Raw genomic sequence first — 15138 nt, 5'->3', positions numbered from 1 at the left:
AGGCAGCCACACGTGGCAAAACATGCTTTTCCATAGAGTCATATAAACAAATGACAATTTCCGACGGTAATGAATAATCGGAAGTGACCTCACCCCTGTCCACTACACTGAGAGGAGCACGAAAGCATAACCCAAGGGCAGTTCTGTGTTTTTGAAGAAATTGAGGTCACAAGACCTCAATCTTGTTTCAACACTCAGAAATCTCACGTGACTACATTCTTGAACCGTGTTCCAACAGTATGCAAAAAACAAGATATTGATTTTTTGTTTCTATTATAAAAAGAAAATATAAGAGAACTCTGGGGTGAATACTATACCTACAATCTTGACTGGCTGCACTTGCCAGTCTATAAATATAGTTGACATTTTACTGTAATTACTCTGCCAGCATTTATTATCTGGTCATCCTTTACCCATCCCGCAGTCCCTCTCTTTCTCCTCCTCCCTCAGCTTCCCCTCTCCCCCCCCTCCCCCCCCCGTCTGCCGTTATCATCTGTTTTACTGTAATGTTCTAATGGATGTTCACTGGTAAGGAATTTCCTGTGTAGAGAGAGGTTAGTGCCCATTAGTAAGGGTTGTGTCTGTGTCCTGGGTAACAGTCTGTTGCTGCATGTGTGCTTTCATGCATCGTCTCATAGTTTGTGACTCACCAGCTGGTTGTCTTAATGCTGTGTTTTTAAAGCTAAGGTTTTACTTTATAGCCCATGCTTACCTCATGATCCACCTCCTCAGCCTCTCAAGTGCTGAAGTGACAGGTGTGCCACTAGTGAACATAAGCTGAATTTCTGATGATGTCTAATTTATCCTTTTCCTGTTCCTGGGTCATGATGACATTCTCATTTCATGTAGACTTTACATGTAATTGTATTGAAATTGTATGGGCAGAGTAATTTACACAATACACTGTATTCGGGGTTTCTTTTTTTAATTATTTATGGGGTTAGTGCATCACATGCGTGCAGTGCCATTCAAGGCCAGAAGAGGTTGACAGATTCCCCAGGAACTGGACTTACAGACCTTTGTGAGCTGCTGTGTGCATGCTGGGAGTCCAGCCTGGGTGCTCTAGAAGGGCTACCCAGGGCTCTTAAGCACTGAGCAGACTCTCCAACACACTCAGATGTTATGCATGGGTATCTTCTCACTGCAGAACTATGGCGGCTTTCTTATAAGTCAGTGGCTGCATATCTAGATGGACTTTGTTTTCAGGCCTTCTAATTATTTCACTGATTTCTCTGTGAGGTTCCTGTCACTGTTTCCCTGTCTTGATTATTGTCATTTTACAGTAAGGCATAAAGTCACATTACTTCTCAGTTTCGTGATGTCTCCAAATCAACACAGATTAGCACGCAGACTGGCAAGCAATAGTTTTTTTTTTTTTCCAAAAGGATCTGTTCTTTTATTCCTGAAAGATATTTCACTGTGGAATTCTAGCTTGATAGTTTTGTCTTTCAATTCTTGAATCCTGCCATTCCACTGCCTTCTGGCATCCATTGTTTTAGATTTTAAATCAACATGTATCTACCATTGCTTTCCTGTGCTGCACACTTCCTGCATGCATTCCAAAGGATGTGAAAGTGAGTTGTAACTAGCCTCATAATTGTGCTTGTGTGAAGTAATTCCTTATACATTTTGGAAATTTTAGGAATTTTTTCACTTGACTATTTAAACACTTCTTCCTTGATCTTATTAAAAGTATTAAATTTGGGGTATTTCACAGTTCAGGTTTTCTACTCTATATGTGATTTTTCTAAATTAGAAATCATTTATATTAGAATTAATAATTCTCTACATTAAGATCATTAATTATTTCTCTACATATACCCACACACAGCTTTCTATAGACAGCCACTTGTATATGTTTTCATTTTCTCACTGAAAAATTCTCACCATCAGTTATGGTGGCATAGTTGTGCAATTATTTATATAGAAAAATAATAGTCTCTCAGACATGTGGAATTATCAGAGAAGAGAAATAAATTCCAAAAGACAGTTTGTACATCAAATTGGCTATGGCTAAAGATTCTTAATAATGTAAAATATGTAAGTCACAAGCTCACCAAAAACAATAAAAATAGATAATGTTATTGAGGCAACGCATTTACGCTACACTTAACATCGCATAATGCATGTATATTTCACAATATTGTCTCATGATAAAAAAAAAAATCATACAGTGTCATCTTCAGTTAAGACAGTAGGTAAATTACAAGTAAAATAATTAAGTCTCTAGCATATACTCCAAGCATTATGTATAGAAATCAAAATATTTGAATATTTAACTATCTCTGGTTTATCTAACCTTGGAGATATTCTTTGTCTTTACTCCTATTTATTAAATAGGTTAAAAATTGGAAAAGTTAAGAACAGATGATGTATCCAGGCATTGGTGGTGCACACCTTTAATCCTAGCTCTTGGGAGGCAGAGACAGGTGTATCTCTGTGAGTTCAAGGTCAGCTTGACTGGTCTACAGAGTGAGTTCCAGGACAGCCAAAGATACACAGAAAAACCCTGTCTCACAAAACCAAAAACAAAAAAAGAAGAGATGATATTTAAAATATTTAAAAATTTAAATCAGTGATTCCTTTTTGTCTTTACCTTGATTAAAATCCACTTTCATTATCTGTAATTAAAAGAATTAGTCATGATCCAGGTGACATGGTCAGTGAGTAGGTGTGGGGACCCTAAGCTTTTACTGTGCTTTTTAGGAACATTTTCAAGTGTAGTATAAGATCTAAGCTATCATTATAAGTGGGGAGAGAATAAGCAACTGTTGACAGCATCCCAGGGTCTTAAAGCCTGAGTTACTTGTAATAAGAGGGAAAATGAAAAACAGTGGAACATTCTTTACCTTGTCCAGATTTTTTTTTTTTTTCATCTTAGAAGAAAACTCAGAACAGGCATAGATACCTGTGGAGATCCAGGATCCACAGAATTTCCATGTATTAATGATTTCCATCTACCACAGTTGAGAGTTCAAACTGCTAAGGGATTTTGTGCCGTAGTAACTAACAAGACCAACAGAGGGGCGAGGGTCAGCTCAGGAACATGGACAACTTCCCCTGATGCTTGAGCATCCAGTGTTTGGCATCCGTCCCTGGATGGAGAAACATGACATGAAAAAAACACACAGGTGGAGTATGAACACAGCTGAGAGGAAGAGAGCCTGACATGTGAGCTTTACCATATCACTGAAGGATGGAAAGCCACAGTGTTGAGCCCACAGACACCTCTGCTAATGCTGTGTAGCAACAGTACACTATATTTTGTCAAAATATGTTGACTTCACTTTTGAAAATTTAAACAATACCTAAAAAGTAGGGATGGTGAGAATGGAAAAAATGAACTGATAAATAAATCTAACACTCTTCATGTGTTTGCAGTATATACACAATTCCTGGTAACAGAAAACAAATACCTTTAGTGTTAATGTTTCCTGAACAACTTTGAAGGAGATTAGAAAGTAGCTAGAAACATTAGATAAACCTCTTTTGAACAGATTCTAAGCACCTTGTAAGGAACTGGATGTTGATACAAGGAATTTGTTGAGATGAGGAAAAAATTACTAGGAATATAAACTCTAACTTGTAAATCTCTCTTTGAATTAACTCAATGGGCAAACCAAGAAGATGCAGAAGTGCACATGGTAACTCCATTCATGTTAATGCTGGCAGTCACTAATAATGGCTGGTAAGCATGAACTTGGCAAAATGGAAAATTAAATGGCATTTTCACAAAAATGTATGCTTTTAATTTTTCTAAAGGTAAAGTTAACTTCATTTTTTTTTTTTTTTTTTTTTTTAATTTTGGGATAGCATGATCCAGTGTCTCGTGTTTCCGTATGAACAAATAGCCATCAGAAGGGTTTGAGATGGCTCAGTGCTTAAGGGTACAGGCCAGTTTTGCAGAGAACCAGGTTTAAACATGCCAGCAACACATGGCAGCTAACAGCCCTCTGTTAATTCCAGTTCCAGGGGATCTGTCACCCCCTTCTGGCCCCTGCCAGCACTGCATGCTTATAATGCACAGACTGTGCAAGCAATAACACTTATACACACATAAAATTAAAAAAGGTAAATCTTTCTTTAAAAGTAGCAAGCAGAGGTCATTTCTAATTTATTATTCTATCATAGTCCATTTAGGATACTTCATCAAAATGCTATCAACTATATGGCTTTCAAACAGGAAAAATTTGTTTCTCATGTCCCAAATGTTAAAGAGTCCGAAGTTAAGGTGCTGGCAAACACGTTGGCTAGTGAGTGTCGGTAGATGACTTCGTGCCTAGTCATCTATCCTCACATGGGAGTGGGAGTGGGGGCTCTACCCTCATAGCTATATTTCCTCCTAAGCCCTTGGACACTAAGATCTCAACACAGAAATCTGGAAAGAACAGACAGATTCAGACCATAGAGTCTGCTATTGAGTGTTCCCACATCCTACTTGATTGCCATTGCAAAGTTTTAGAGATCTGGGGCAAAACCTTGTACAAACAGAACCAAATTTGTTGGCGAACTTAGCCGAAGCCTTGTCTTTGCCATGAGTTAAGAAATGAAAACTAAATCCAATTTGCAAGGAGGAAATGGTGAATTTAGGGAAACGCCACAGGGGAATTGTACGTAGGAAAGGCTTAAGACTTCACTTAGCACATAGGATGCTGACCTTGGTGTCGGCTTCTTCACTTCCTCTTGAGTTTCTACTGGAAGATTTTCTCTTTGGAGTCTAAATTCAGCTCAGCACTAGCATGCGCTGCCATGAGTAGGAGAACGTTGCCACCTCCTTGACAGGCATCAGCCACGCAAGCAGGTGCATGCATCACAGAGCAAGACGGACTCCCTGGAGAGGCGTTGCCCTCATCCGGGGACCCGATGGTTGCACTTCATTCCTATATATTCCAAGAGTGAAATGACACAGGCTGAGGATTGAGAAAGCACTCAGAGAAACACTATACTTTTGTATTGTTGCCAGAGTGAGGGTTAAGATAACTTGGTCCAGGTTGACGGGAGTGTAGGAGAGGTAGAGAAAGGCCCTCCATGAGCTCCAGCTTGCCTTGTTCCAACTCCTGCTAAAACAAAATGACGGATTGCTGTGAGTTCGAGGCCAGCCTGGTCCACAAAGTGACTCCAGGACAGCCAAGGCTAACACAGAGAGACCTTGTCTCGAAAAACCAAAAACAAAAAAACAAAAAACAAAATGACAGCTGGTTTGTTTCATGTGTTAAGCCTTCTTTTAGGTTCAGCTTAGGTGACTAACAGATATTCTTGTTTGGTGGGAATTTTCATTGTTTTACTCAATTGTACATAGACTAAAAGTGTATTTTCAAAGTTCAGGGGAAAATATTAGGAAAAGCAAGCCTTCCTCTGCGTGCTGTCTTCTGGCCAGCATGAGAGCACTGTTCCTGTAGTCCCGGAGTGCTCACAGAGACAGTTTGTGCACAAATGGAGAAATGGTACTTTAATATTATTAATTAATTAAAAATAAAAACATTAATTGATAGTCTTTCTTTTCAATAAGCAGTTACACGGTATCTTGTCATTGATTCATTTAATGTATCTTAGGAATCACGCTGTAAGAATGATTCCAGAAGGGACCAATAATGATTGTCATCTCTTCTGTTTGTTTGAATGAGTATATTCTATTTTACCTGTCCAGTCCTGCTAGCACGCACTTACTTATCAATCCAAATAGTAGCATTTTAACTGGTCCTGCGCATGTCTATACATATCATTTTGTACTCCTGTGATGTATCATTAGAAAAATTCTTAAAGGTAAAATTGCTGAATCAAAGATGCTATGCATTTTCACTTGGTAAAATCTTCTCAAACTGTTATCCGCAGAAGTTCTACCCACAGAATTACACTCCCTGTGAGGAGCTGTGATTCCAAATTTGTGAGAATTATCAGAAACATTGCAGTAATTGCATGCTTAGACAAACAAATGATATTAATTGGATGACCATGCGTGGGCTCCAGAACAGTGCTAGTACAGTTGGTGAGCTGACATCTGGTGCCTACTGGGTCAAATACACGGTGATCCCAGAAATAGCACTATACCATGTCACTATAACGCTGAGTGCCTCGTATACTTCAATTCCTTTAATTTCCACAGCCTTCCTGTGAAGCTGCTTACAATTATTGTCCTAATTTACAGATGGAAAAATGTCTGAAGCCCACAGATACTGACAGAGCTGGTAACAGATAAGCTAGAATCTGGATCCACAGTAGCTGGGCCCTAGGCAGAACTTGTAGCCAGACCAGGAGAGTTCACTGCCTTTTAATACACTGAGAGTTCATGAAGCACTTTAATTGTTTAAAGTTGTATCACACAGATAGATACATACACACATAGAAATATATGGGTGTTTGTATATAAATATATATATATATGTAGTTTCTTGAGTTTGTATTCATGTTCTAATTGTGCATAATCTTTCTCCTTCTTATATCTTTTTGTGATTTCAAACCTGCCCTTCATAGATGAGATAAAATAGGAAGGTTTTATTTTACTTTATTTTACTTTATCCCAAGGACACCTAAAATATCAGGAATCAAATTAAATGTTCTTCTGTGACAGTCCGCAACATGACAAATATATGGCCATTTTACATTTTTCATTTTAAATTCATGACTCAAGTCATTTCAAAAATATGCCCAAGAATCTCCCAAGAAACATTTATAATAATAAACGTTTAAGCTTTTTTTAAAAAAGCACTTCCTGTGGGTCTCTCAACAAGCCCCCATGGCACTTCTCGCCAGCACACAAGTGGCTGTGCTCTCCTACCTGACATGCAGGCTTTGGTGAAATATTGGAGGCATAAAAACTGCATTTGGTGGGTCTGCTCTGACGGGGTCATGGAAAAGTCATCTCTGATTTGTTAATGGAACTTTCTTTTTAGATGTAGTATATGGCAGCAGTGATGTGCATCCTAAGGGGAAAATGGTCCATTTTATAAAGGTTTATTTTCATATTTTATACACTGTAGTTCTGTTGTGTGTTTTTGATTTAGTAACAATTTATGTGTTTTTCTGTCCCAGAGCACTGCGGCCTGTGGTGTCGAGACTCACAGTGATGCCATCCAGCCCTGCCACATCAGAGAAGCCATTCGACGCTACGGCCACAAGATTGGCCCTCTTTCCCCATTCACAGTACGTAATAACAGAGTTATAAAAAGTTATATTTATAATCTGAAAGAATCTTGATTTTCAAGTGGTCATATGAAGAAGCGATGGAATTGTTGAAAGCAGTTTGTGGCAGCTGTAATTGTGTTGTATGAAAGTAGCATAACCCTCTTGGGAAATAAAAGTTAGTCATTTTTGTCTCTTTTTGGAAGGGCAGCATTTTTTTCTACAAAATATTATTTTCTTTCAATTACATATTAAGCTTTTTGTTGGAGCTTATAGTTTCTATTTTTTTCAAAGCTTAAGTTTACAAAACTTTTTTGTCAAATTATATGTATCCAAATGTTGCTAGAAGCGTTTTGTATTTAGAGTTGGTTAGACTGGCACAGCCACTTCTATCAGATGTCCTTTCCCTAAACATACTTTGAGTTGGAAGAAGAAGAAATGATTTCTGTGCTGGCTTTGAACAGGGCTCAACTGCAGACAGGCATTCACATCTTTAAATAATTTGAAAGCTTATAATCAGAGCTTGTTTTTAATGGAGAGTTGAAGACTTGATATTTCAGCAGCCTTAAGAGTGAGTGCGGGTGTGAGTTCTTAATTGAATGCTCATCGTATAGGCCTTGCGTAGATCTTTGTGTTAATGGAGGTTTCTCCAACTCCCTCGGTGCTTCCAAGAAATAGGGTGTGACCTTCAGAAAGCAGATTCGATTTGCATAACCAAGGAATATAAAACTTATTTTTTTACCCTACTTTTGTGGATAGTTCCAGATTGACTGTGCAGTGCAGAATATACATGACAATATCTGATTGATGAATGAATAAATAATAAGTAAGATAATGCATACACTTCTACCTTAGTGCAGCTTACTGGATTTTAGTTTTGGGGTGATTTCTTCTATATTATATCATGGTTTGGGTTTTTTTTTATCTTGTGTCTAAGGATTTTAATTCTGTATCTCATTAGTAACTGAGAATTACATGAATTCTTAATGTGGTGGCAAGATACATTTAGAAACATCTTCTGAAGTCTTTCTGTAGCATTGACCATCATTTTAATTTAAAATCTGTCTTGTATTTTTTTACTGATGTTGAAGATTAGACCTAGGGCCTCATACGTGTACCAAAATGAGTCAGAACATGATTTGAATAGTGCTGATTAAAGTCACACAGGCAATGCATGAATATCTTTCAGGTCACATAATGAAAAAGAAACAATGAAACTGTGTAGCCCTTTTTAACAGGGCTAGTTTAAGCAGTGATCCAAAAGGAGGCCAAAACTCCAAAATGTGAAATCATTACAAGTGACAGTTTTTAAATTAACCCTAGTAGAAATAACTATTTTTAATAAGGGGTTGAAAATATAAACGTATCAAATGCATAGATAAAAGCAAAATAATGTCTGGTGGGATGGAGAGAGAAGATGACAGCCACACGCCAGAGGGCCTGCGGCGCTTTAAAGGCAGCGAGCAGAAACAGGATTTGTGAGGAGCATCCTAGAGTATACCTGAGGGTCATGAGCAAAACTTCAAAAAGAACAACATTCTAGTTAGTGCAAGGGGGAGCACATGGCTCTCCCACGCCACCAAAGGCAGCAGTACCTACTTCATTCGGGGAGCTTCTGCTGCCAGTTACACTAGGCTGCTCCATTCAGCCCTTTGGAAGTGTGTGTGGTAGGACATAAGCCTACAAACTGGGCTCAATTGAAAGAGAAGATTTTCATTTTAAAACGTGGATTGGTGTATCATGAATCTGTCCCACCTGATCCCATGACTCATCACAATGGGGTAGGTGTGTCCAGCCTTCAAGACTGGGACATTCCTTAGAGCTGTGGGAAACAGAGGAGACTTTCCAGATGAGTCTTCTGAAGTTACCCCATGGGGTGGGGGCGGGGGCGGAGCTTTTGCTTTCTGTGAATTTCCTCATCTGCTCTGATAGTGGCTGTGAGTGAACATCCCGGGTCATGGATTACTTGTTCTGTTTTCCAGATATATTGAAATTAATCATTTCCACATGGCATCATTAGTATTAAAAATAATATTAGTTGTGTGTTGATTAGATAAAAATTGCTTTGAGCTAGATCTGAATCTGATTAAAGTATATTCTTTCTAAAATTTTATTCAGCTTTTTTCATACGATATATTTTGATCATATTCTTTCCCCTCCCCAAACTCCTCCCTGGTCCTCCCCACCAGCTTCATGTGCCCACCCCCCTCTCTCTCAAAAAGGGGAGAGGCATAACACAGAAAAATGAAAATCAAAGCAAACAAACAAGCAAAATGAATAAGACATAATGAATTTTTTAAAAAATGAATAATGAACAAAACAAAAGTCAAGCACAAAAATCGTGGAGTCTGTTTTGTCTTGACCAACTCCTCCTGGACGTGGAGCCCTCCTGGGAGTGTGGTTGGTGTACCCTGTGGCACTCCATTGGAAAGACCTACTTTCCCTTTCCCAGCAGGGATCAGTCATTTTGGTTAGGGGTGGCCCGTCGTGTTGACTTACTCTCCGCACTAGGCTTCCTCTGGCTAGACCCTGTGCAGGTCTTTCCTAGGCTTGCCCTTACACTCTCTGTAGGTTCATGTGGGTGTCAGTCTAAAGCATGTCTGTAACAACCTACTGCACTGTGAGATTATAAAAGCAATACTATAAAATCCTACACACACACACACACACACACACCAACGGCAACCAAGAGGCTTCTTGAGCAATGGATTTATAACAGCCATTTGCAGCCCAGTGTGTTTAGCAACAACGAACTCAATTAATGAAGCAGTCAGCACTTCATTTCAACAATCTTGAAGAGTCATGGCTAGTTTTTTCCCTTGAATTTCGCATTTGATTCACTTTTCTTTATAGAGTTCTGTGTGTGACTTTTAGGTGTCATTTAAATCTCACACTTATGCGCTGCCCTCCAGGTGCTTCTTGGTTACTGGCACTTAACTGTCCTCTTCACTCTCCACCCTGCCAGAACTCTTTAGATGACTTCATTGTTCATACTTTTTTTTTTTCCTGCTCTTAGAAGCATGACTCTGTATTGCCAAATGGAGCTGGCCCCTCATAAATCTCTTTAGTGTTTTCAGAAAGATTAAGGGGAGAAAGAGAGAGCTCTTACCTTATTTGGTCCCTGAGGCACTGTCTTTCCTGGGGCATCCAGGGAATTTGTTAACAAGAAACTATTCAGGTGCATGGTATTATCAGAAACTGGTATTTACCTCTGACAGCCACAGTGATTGCTTTTTCTGGACCTCTGTTTTGTGCTGGTAGTCAGCATCTCACATTACTTTAATCACTTGCCCAATGTATCTGGGCTGGTTTAGAGGGGTGCGTGCATGCATGTATGTGTGTGTGTGTGTGTGTATGTGTGTGTGTGTTCTCAGTAGCAGAACATTTGGGGCAGTGCAAAAGTAATAAATATTCAAACACAGTGTATAGGAAGCCTCTAGGAACACTGCACAGAATACTGAAATTATCAACAAAATAACTTAGAAGAAGAAAACTTAGGGTATTTTTTCTGATGCAGTATCATATGCATTACTCAACAAATATGAGTCATTGAACTATTATTTAATTTACTGATGTAGGTAGTTGCACTGTTAATTTTACAACATAAGTTAACTGTTATAAATGAGAATTTACAGTTACCAAAACCAAAACTGATCTTTTTGTACTCAACATATATTTAAGGTCATATACAAGATAAGAAAAATGTTTTTTTTTTAAATGCCCTGTTTCCCTGGCTGGTGTTTTCATTATGTTTTGATTCAAACCAAATCCCTTAGGCTGTGGATGCATGAACTGAACATTACACCCCACATGCTGCCTCTGTGTGACTCCAAGCTGTGAGAAGAGAAAGTCAGCGCCCATCTGTCAGTCAGATGTGAAGTCTCTCCTGGCACCTGGGCAGCCTTTCCTACTGGTTGGAGTCACTTGCTGTTCTGGGCATGGGCCCAGCATGTGGAGTAGGGTCAAGATCTGCAAAGATTTTGACTGATTAGTTGGCAGCGGTCATGAGGGAGCCCCAGTGTCAGGCTCCAAATTTGCCCAGGTGCAGTCTAGGTGATAGTTGGGCCCTGTGCCCCTGCTGAAGTACCAGGGAGGGGGGTTTTGAGTTCCCTCTCTGGCTGCAGAAGTTCACAGCCTAGCCTACAGGTTGCCGTCAATTCCAATTTAAACATTTGTGCAGATTCAGGGTTTCCAGTGGAGAAGTTAGAGGCTCTGTTTCTGGCTTTGACTCATATTCTGCATTCCTGCTCCAACCCCAAACACCTGTGACCTTATTTAAGCCTAATTAGCTAAGCTCTTAGTAAGTACATATGTACACCCGACAAACCTTCCTCATCCAGGCCTGCTGTCAGTGGAGAGGAGGGGAGGAGGAGAAAAAGAGAAAAGACAGCCAGCCCAAAGAGTGTATTGAGAGTCTCTCAAAAACTGTTACCTAAGGCAGTGGGATGGGCCTCTGCTTTCACTGAGCTAACTTCATTTAGTTTTAACGATTAGGCAAGTGATGTCTGTCACCTACACAGTGTGCGTACAAATGGCTAAAATAAAAATTAAGGCAAAGCCATTCTGTATACTGCTATGAGTTTCCTCTTTGTCACTCACCAAAACTAGTGCAATTCAAAGCCACAGCTTGCTGACAGACTGAAGCTCATTGCATGTATTTTTAAAGGGCGGCGCTTGGTTTCTGAGTGTGATAGCAGTCCCCTTGACAGCACCGGGGCTTCTCCTACTGAACAACACGGTGTACAAGTAAAAGGACCAGTGTTAACATCCTCCGTATCCCGAGCCCTGGTTTCCCTATTTGATTCAGTAAGTATTTGCTACAAATCATGTTGAAAATGTGTGGGACTGAGGTGGCTGATGAAAAGAGGAAGCCAGGTGTTCCTGTTTGCTGCTGTGACTAAAAGGTGGACAAAGTCTCTCAGAATCAGAAAAAGGGCTCAGCCTGCCTGAGCAAGCCAGGGAACATCTGGTGGGTCATTTACATTTGAACCAAACTGACCAGACAAAGGCAAATGAGTGACAGTTTTAAAAAGCAGGAGGCACAGACATCATGAGAAAGAGTAAGACTTAGGCAAGCAGCATGGCTGCTCAGGCAGAAGTGAGAGTCGGTTTGAGAGTCCAGAGAAAGTGACGTCTCTAAAAGTGATGAAGTTGGTTTTGTTTTTTGTTTTTTTGTTTTTTTGTTTTTTTTAAAGACAGAGTCCCATATAGCCCAGGCTGGCCACAAACTCTCTGTGTAGCCAAAGATGAGTTTGAACTTCTGGTCCTCCTGCATCATCATTGTCAAGTGCTGAGGTTGCAGGCATGCTCCTCCACGTGCTAGTGATGAAATCCAAGATGAGGCCTTGTTTGATGCACACTCTGCCAAGTGAGCTACCTCTCTGGCCCCAGAAGGATTCTAATTCAAAGCAGGATGACTTGGGCTTCCCAGGGGTTCTCTGCAAAGTTTAGATCGCTGATGTCATCAAGAAGGTATTTTCGTTTCTTGTGCAAGGAGTAGACTTGAACTGCTCTGTGTTAGAGAACACAACTCAGATGGTGATAATAGGGGAAAGAGTAGCCTGAGATGCTGGTGTAAACGCCAAAGTGGCGGCCCCGCACAGTGTTGTGGTAGGAAGCCAGAAGAGTGTCTCCTTGGGTGGGGATAATGCAAATGAAGAGGACAAAATGTGGTCAGTCTATTTGGCTACAGAATAACTGGAGCAGCACTCTTAATTAACGAGAGAGCGAAACATGACAAGTGTGTAATGGATGCCACCGCCACCACCACACAGGTGCCCCACCGTGCTCTCAGGGGTAGCCGGTGTTCAGCAGCTTGCTGAGAACTTGAGTTTAAAGACTCAGTGCAGAAGCTGATGCCCTGGAGGCTCGTGAGGAGCATGGACGGAGCTTAATGCATAAAGACCAGACATAAAAACAGAAGCTCCTCCAGCTTTCTGTTTGTTTTTATGGATATGTTCATTCCTGGCCCTAAAGCCCCTCGTGTTATGCTGGTATGATGAACAAATTGACTTTCTAATCCACTGATGAATCTGGCCTTGTGTTCTGGAAGATGACTGCAATCTAAGCAGGCTTTGCATTGTTTCAGTGTAGAAGGTGTGTGTGTGCAGAAGCTTCCTGCGCGTGTGTGCTCCACAGCAGCCCTCTCCTAAGCTCTGATTAGAACTTTTATCTGGGTGAAGCCATTGTCCCCACTTCCAGCCCCCCAACAGAAACCCCAAGAGAAGCAATGGCAACGCTGACTGGGAGTCCGGGTTTTTTAGAACTTGTGAGATGCTGCACTAGCCAGTCTTTCTAGCTTGGTGCTTCTGACTGGAGACTGCTGCAGAACCCACCATTAGCTCCGAGTCGCCACTCAGCGAGCACTTCCAGTCCTAAGAGGCTTCGCCTCAGTTTTCGATTTTTTTTTTCTTGCCCTTACTGCTAAAAGTCCCTCCTTCAGATTTATGAAAGAAAACATTTCTTTCTGTGAAAGGGTTTTGTACACCCGCATCTGGAAGTGTTTATTTCAGTGGCATGTAAGCTATCTGTGGATTTAGTTAGCACCAGACCCCCTTTTGTGTACTTCTGCCTTAAAAATTTTATAAATGATCTTATTGAATTTGTGCCAGTGTGCACATGGCTTGGCTGATTGCTGCATATATCCTTTACCTGCCAGTCACCTTTGATTTATGTTCCTTCTGCTAAGCTTTTGCCTTCCAAAAATGGTGCCACTGAACTGTCCTCTAAATCATCTTATTGGTTAAATTACTCCAAGATGAGTTGGTATGCTTTTGGTTGCCTACAGACAGAAGAATTTATATTTTCTGACCATACCCACTCCTAGCAAAGCCACTTACAGCAGAGGATTGGACAGGCTATGTCATCGATCTCCTTATTCCAAATGAATACCATCTGAAACACTGTGCCAAGTTAAGACCAAAGCGATAGAGGGAGGCTCTTTGGCATCCACTGCTGCTGGGAGCCCTCCTTTTGCAAATACGGCCGGCTGCGGCTTGAGCTGTATCTCATGTGAAGATGTCCTTCATTCCTCAGGAAAAACAAGGCCCTTAACATTTAAGGAAAACAATAAATAAATAAATAAATAAATAAATAAATAAATAAATAAAGCAAGCCAGCTTCATCAGTTTTATCGGGAGGGCCGAGCTTTGAAGGCTTCACACAACTGTCCTGATCTGGGAGTTCCCTGGAGCAAAGCAGGTGGCTTGAGGTGGCTGAAGGTGGCGTTTTTGTGGTGGGTTGCAAGTATTTCCCATTTGTAAAGAGCCAATTCTTAGTGTGACACATGATGCAGTGCTCCAGGCCCATTTTCTAAAAGTTCACTGGTTATTGAACATGCCATCTAAACTGGTGTTATAGGTTACCAGCTGCACCCACTGTGTCACCTCTAGTCCATGTACCTAAACAGTGAGTTTGCTGGGAGGGAAAGAAATGTATATGCTAGAACTTGGCACTACTGATGCAGTCTTTTAAATCTGTCTTATCTGACATATCTCACTTCAGAAACTTTGCATTTAACTGCTCTTTTCCCCCCATTCTATATGATAGTAAAGGGACATTTTAAGATATTTGTGATTATGAATAAAATGCAGTGGAAGCATTTTAAAGTACTTTGACTCCACAAACCTCAGAATCCAAGTTCACAGACGATTGCAGGCAAAGGACAGAAAGAGGCTGGTTGGCAGCAGTCCCACCAAGCCTGGAGGTATTTATCCCAAAAGAGTCCCAGGTGTCATTTAACATCCTGGGGATGTCTGTGGAGCACCCATGCTCTGCTCAGTGAGGCTGTGAGGCATGCCTGCAGCATGCTCTCCAGACAGGCAGCACCAGGAGGGCTTCTGCTGTTAGGACACCAGCACCAGAGATGTGCGCACTGGCTTTGCACTGTCATCCTTAAAATAGATGTAATGTTCGTGTGTGTGCATATATATATTCATATGAAGTTAGTCTCAAGGAGATTATTCTAAATAAGTCAAAAATGTATTAATGCCATTTCATATTGATTACTGCTTCACCTTC

The 15138-nt window shown here is 40.6% G+C and overlaps 1 protein-coding gene across 2 annotated transcripts in view; it reads left to right on the top strand.

Annotated features, from left to right (window-relative positions):
• Positions 1-15138, top strand: part of Supt3h (SPT3 homolog, SAGA and STAGA complex component) — a 328941-nt gene that overhangs the window by 264867 nt on the left and 48936 nt on the right. For both annotated transcript variants that reach the window (XM_051152919.1, XM_051152918.1), the window contains exon 11: positions 7030-7140. In XM_051152919.1, the coding sequence (XP_051008876.1) occupies positions 7030-7140 (111 nt within the window). The remainder of the gene's footprint in view (positions 1-7029; positions 7141-15138) is intronic.

Source organism: Acomys russatus, chromosome 11, assembly GCF_903995435.1.
Source record: "Acomys russatus chromosome 11, mAcoRus1.1, whole genome shotgun sequence".
NCBI lineage: Eukaryota > Metazoa > Chordata > Mammalia > Rodentia > Muridae > Acomys > Acomys russatus.
The sequence above is the reverse complement of the archived record's forward strand: the minus strand, read 5'-3'. Positions and strand labels throughout refer to the sequence as shown.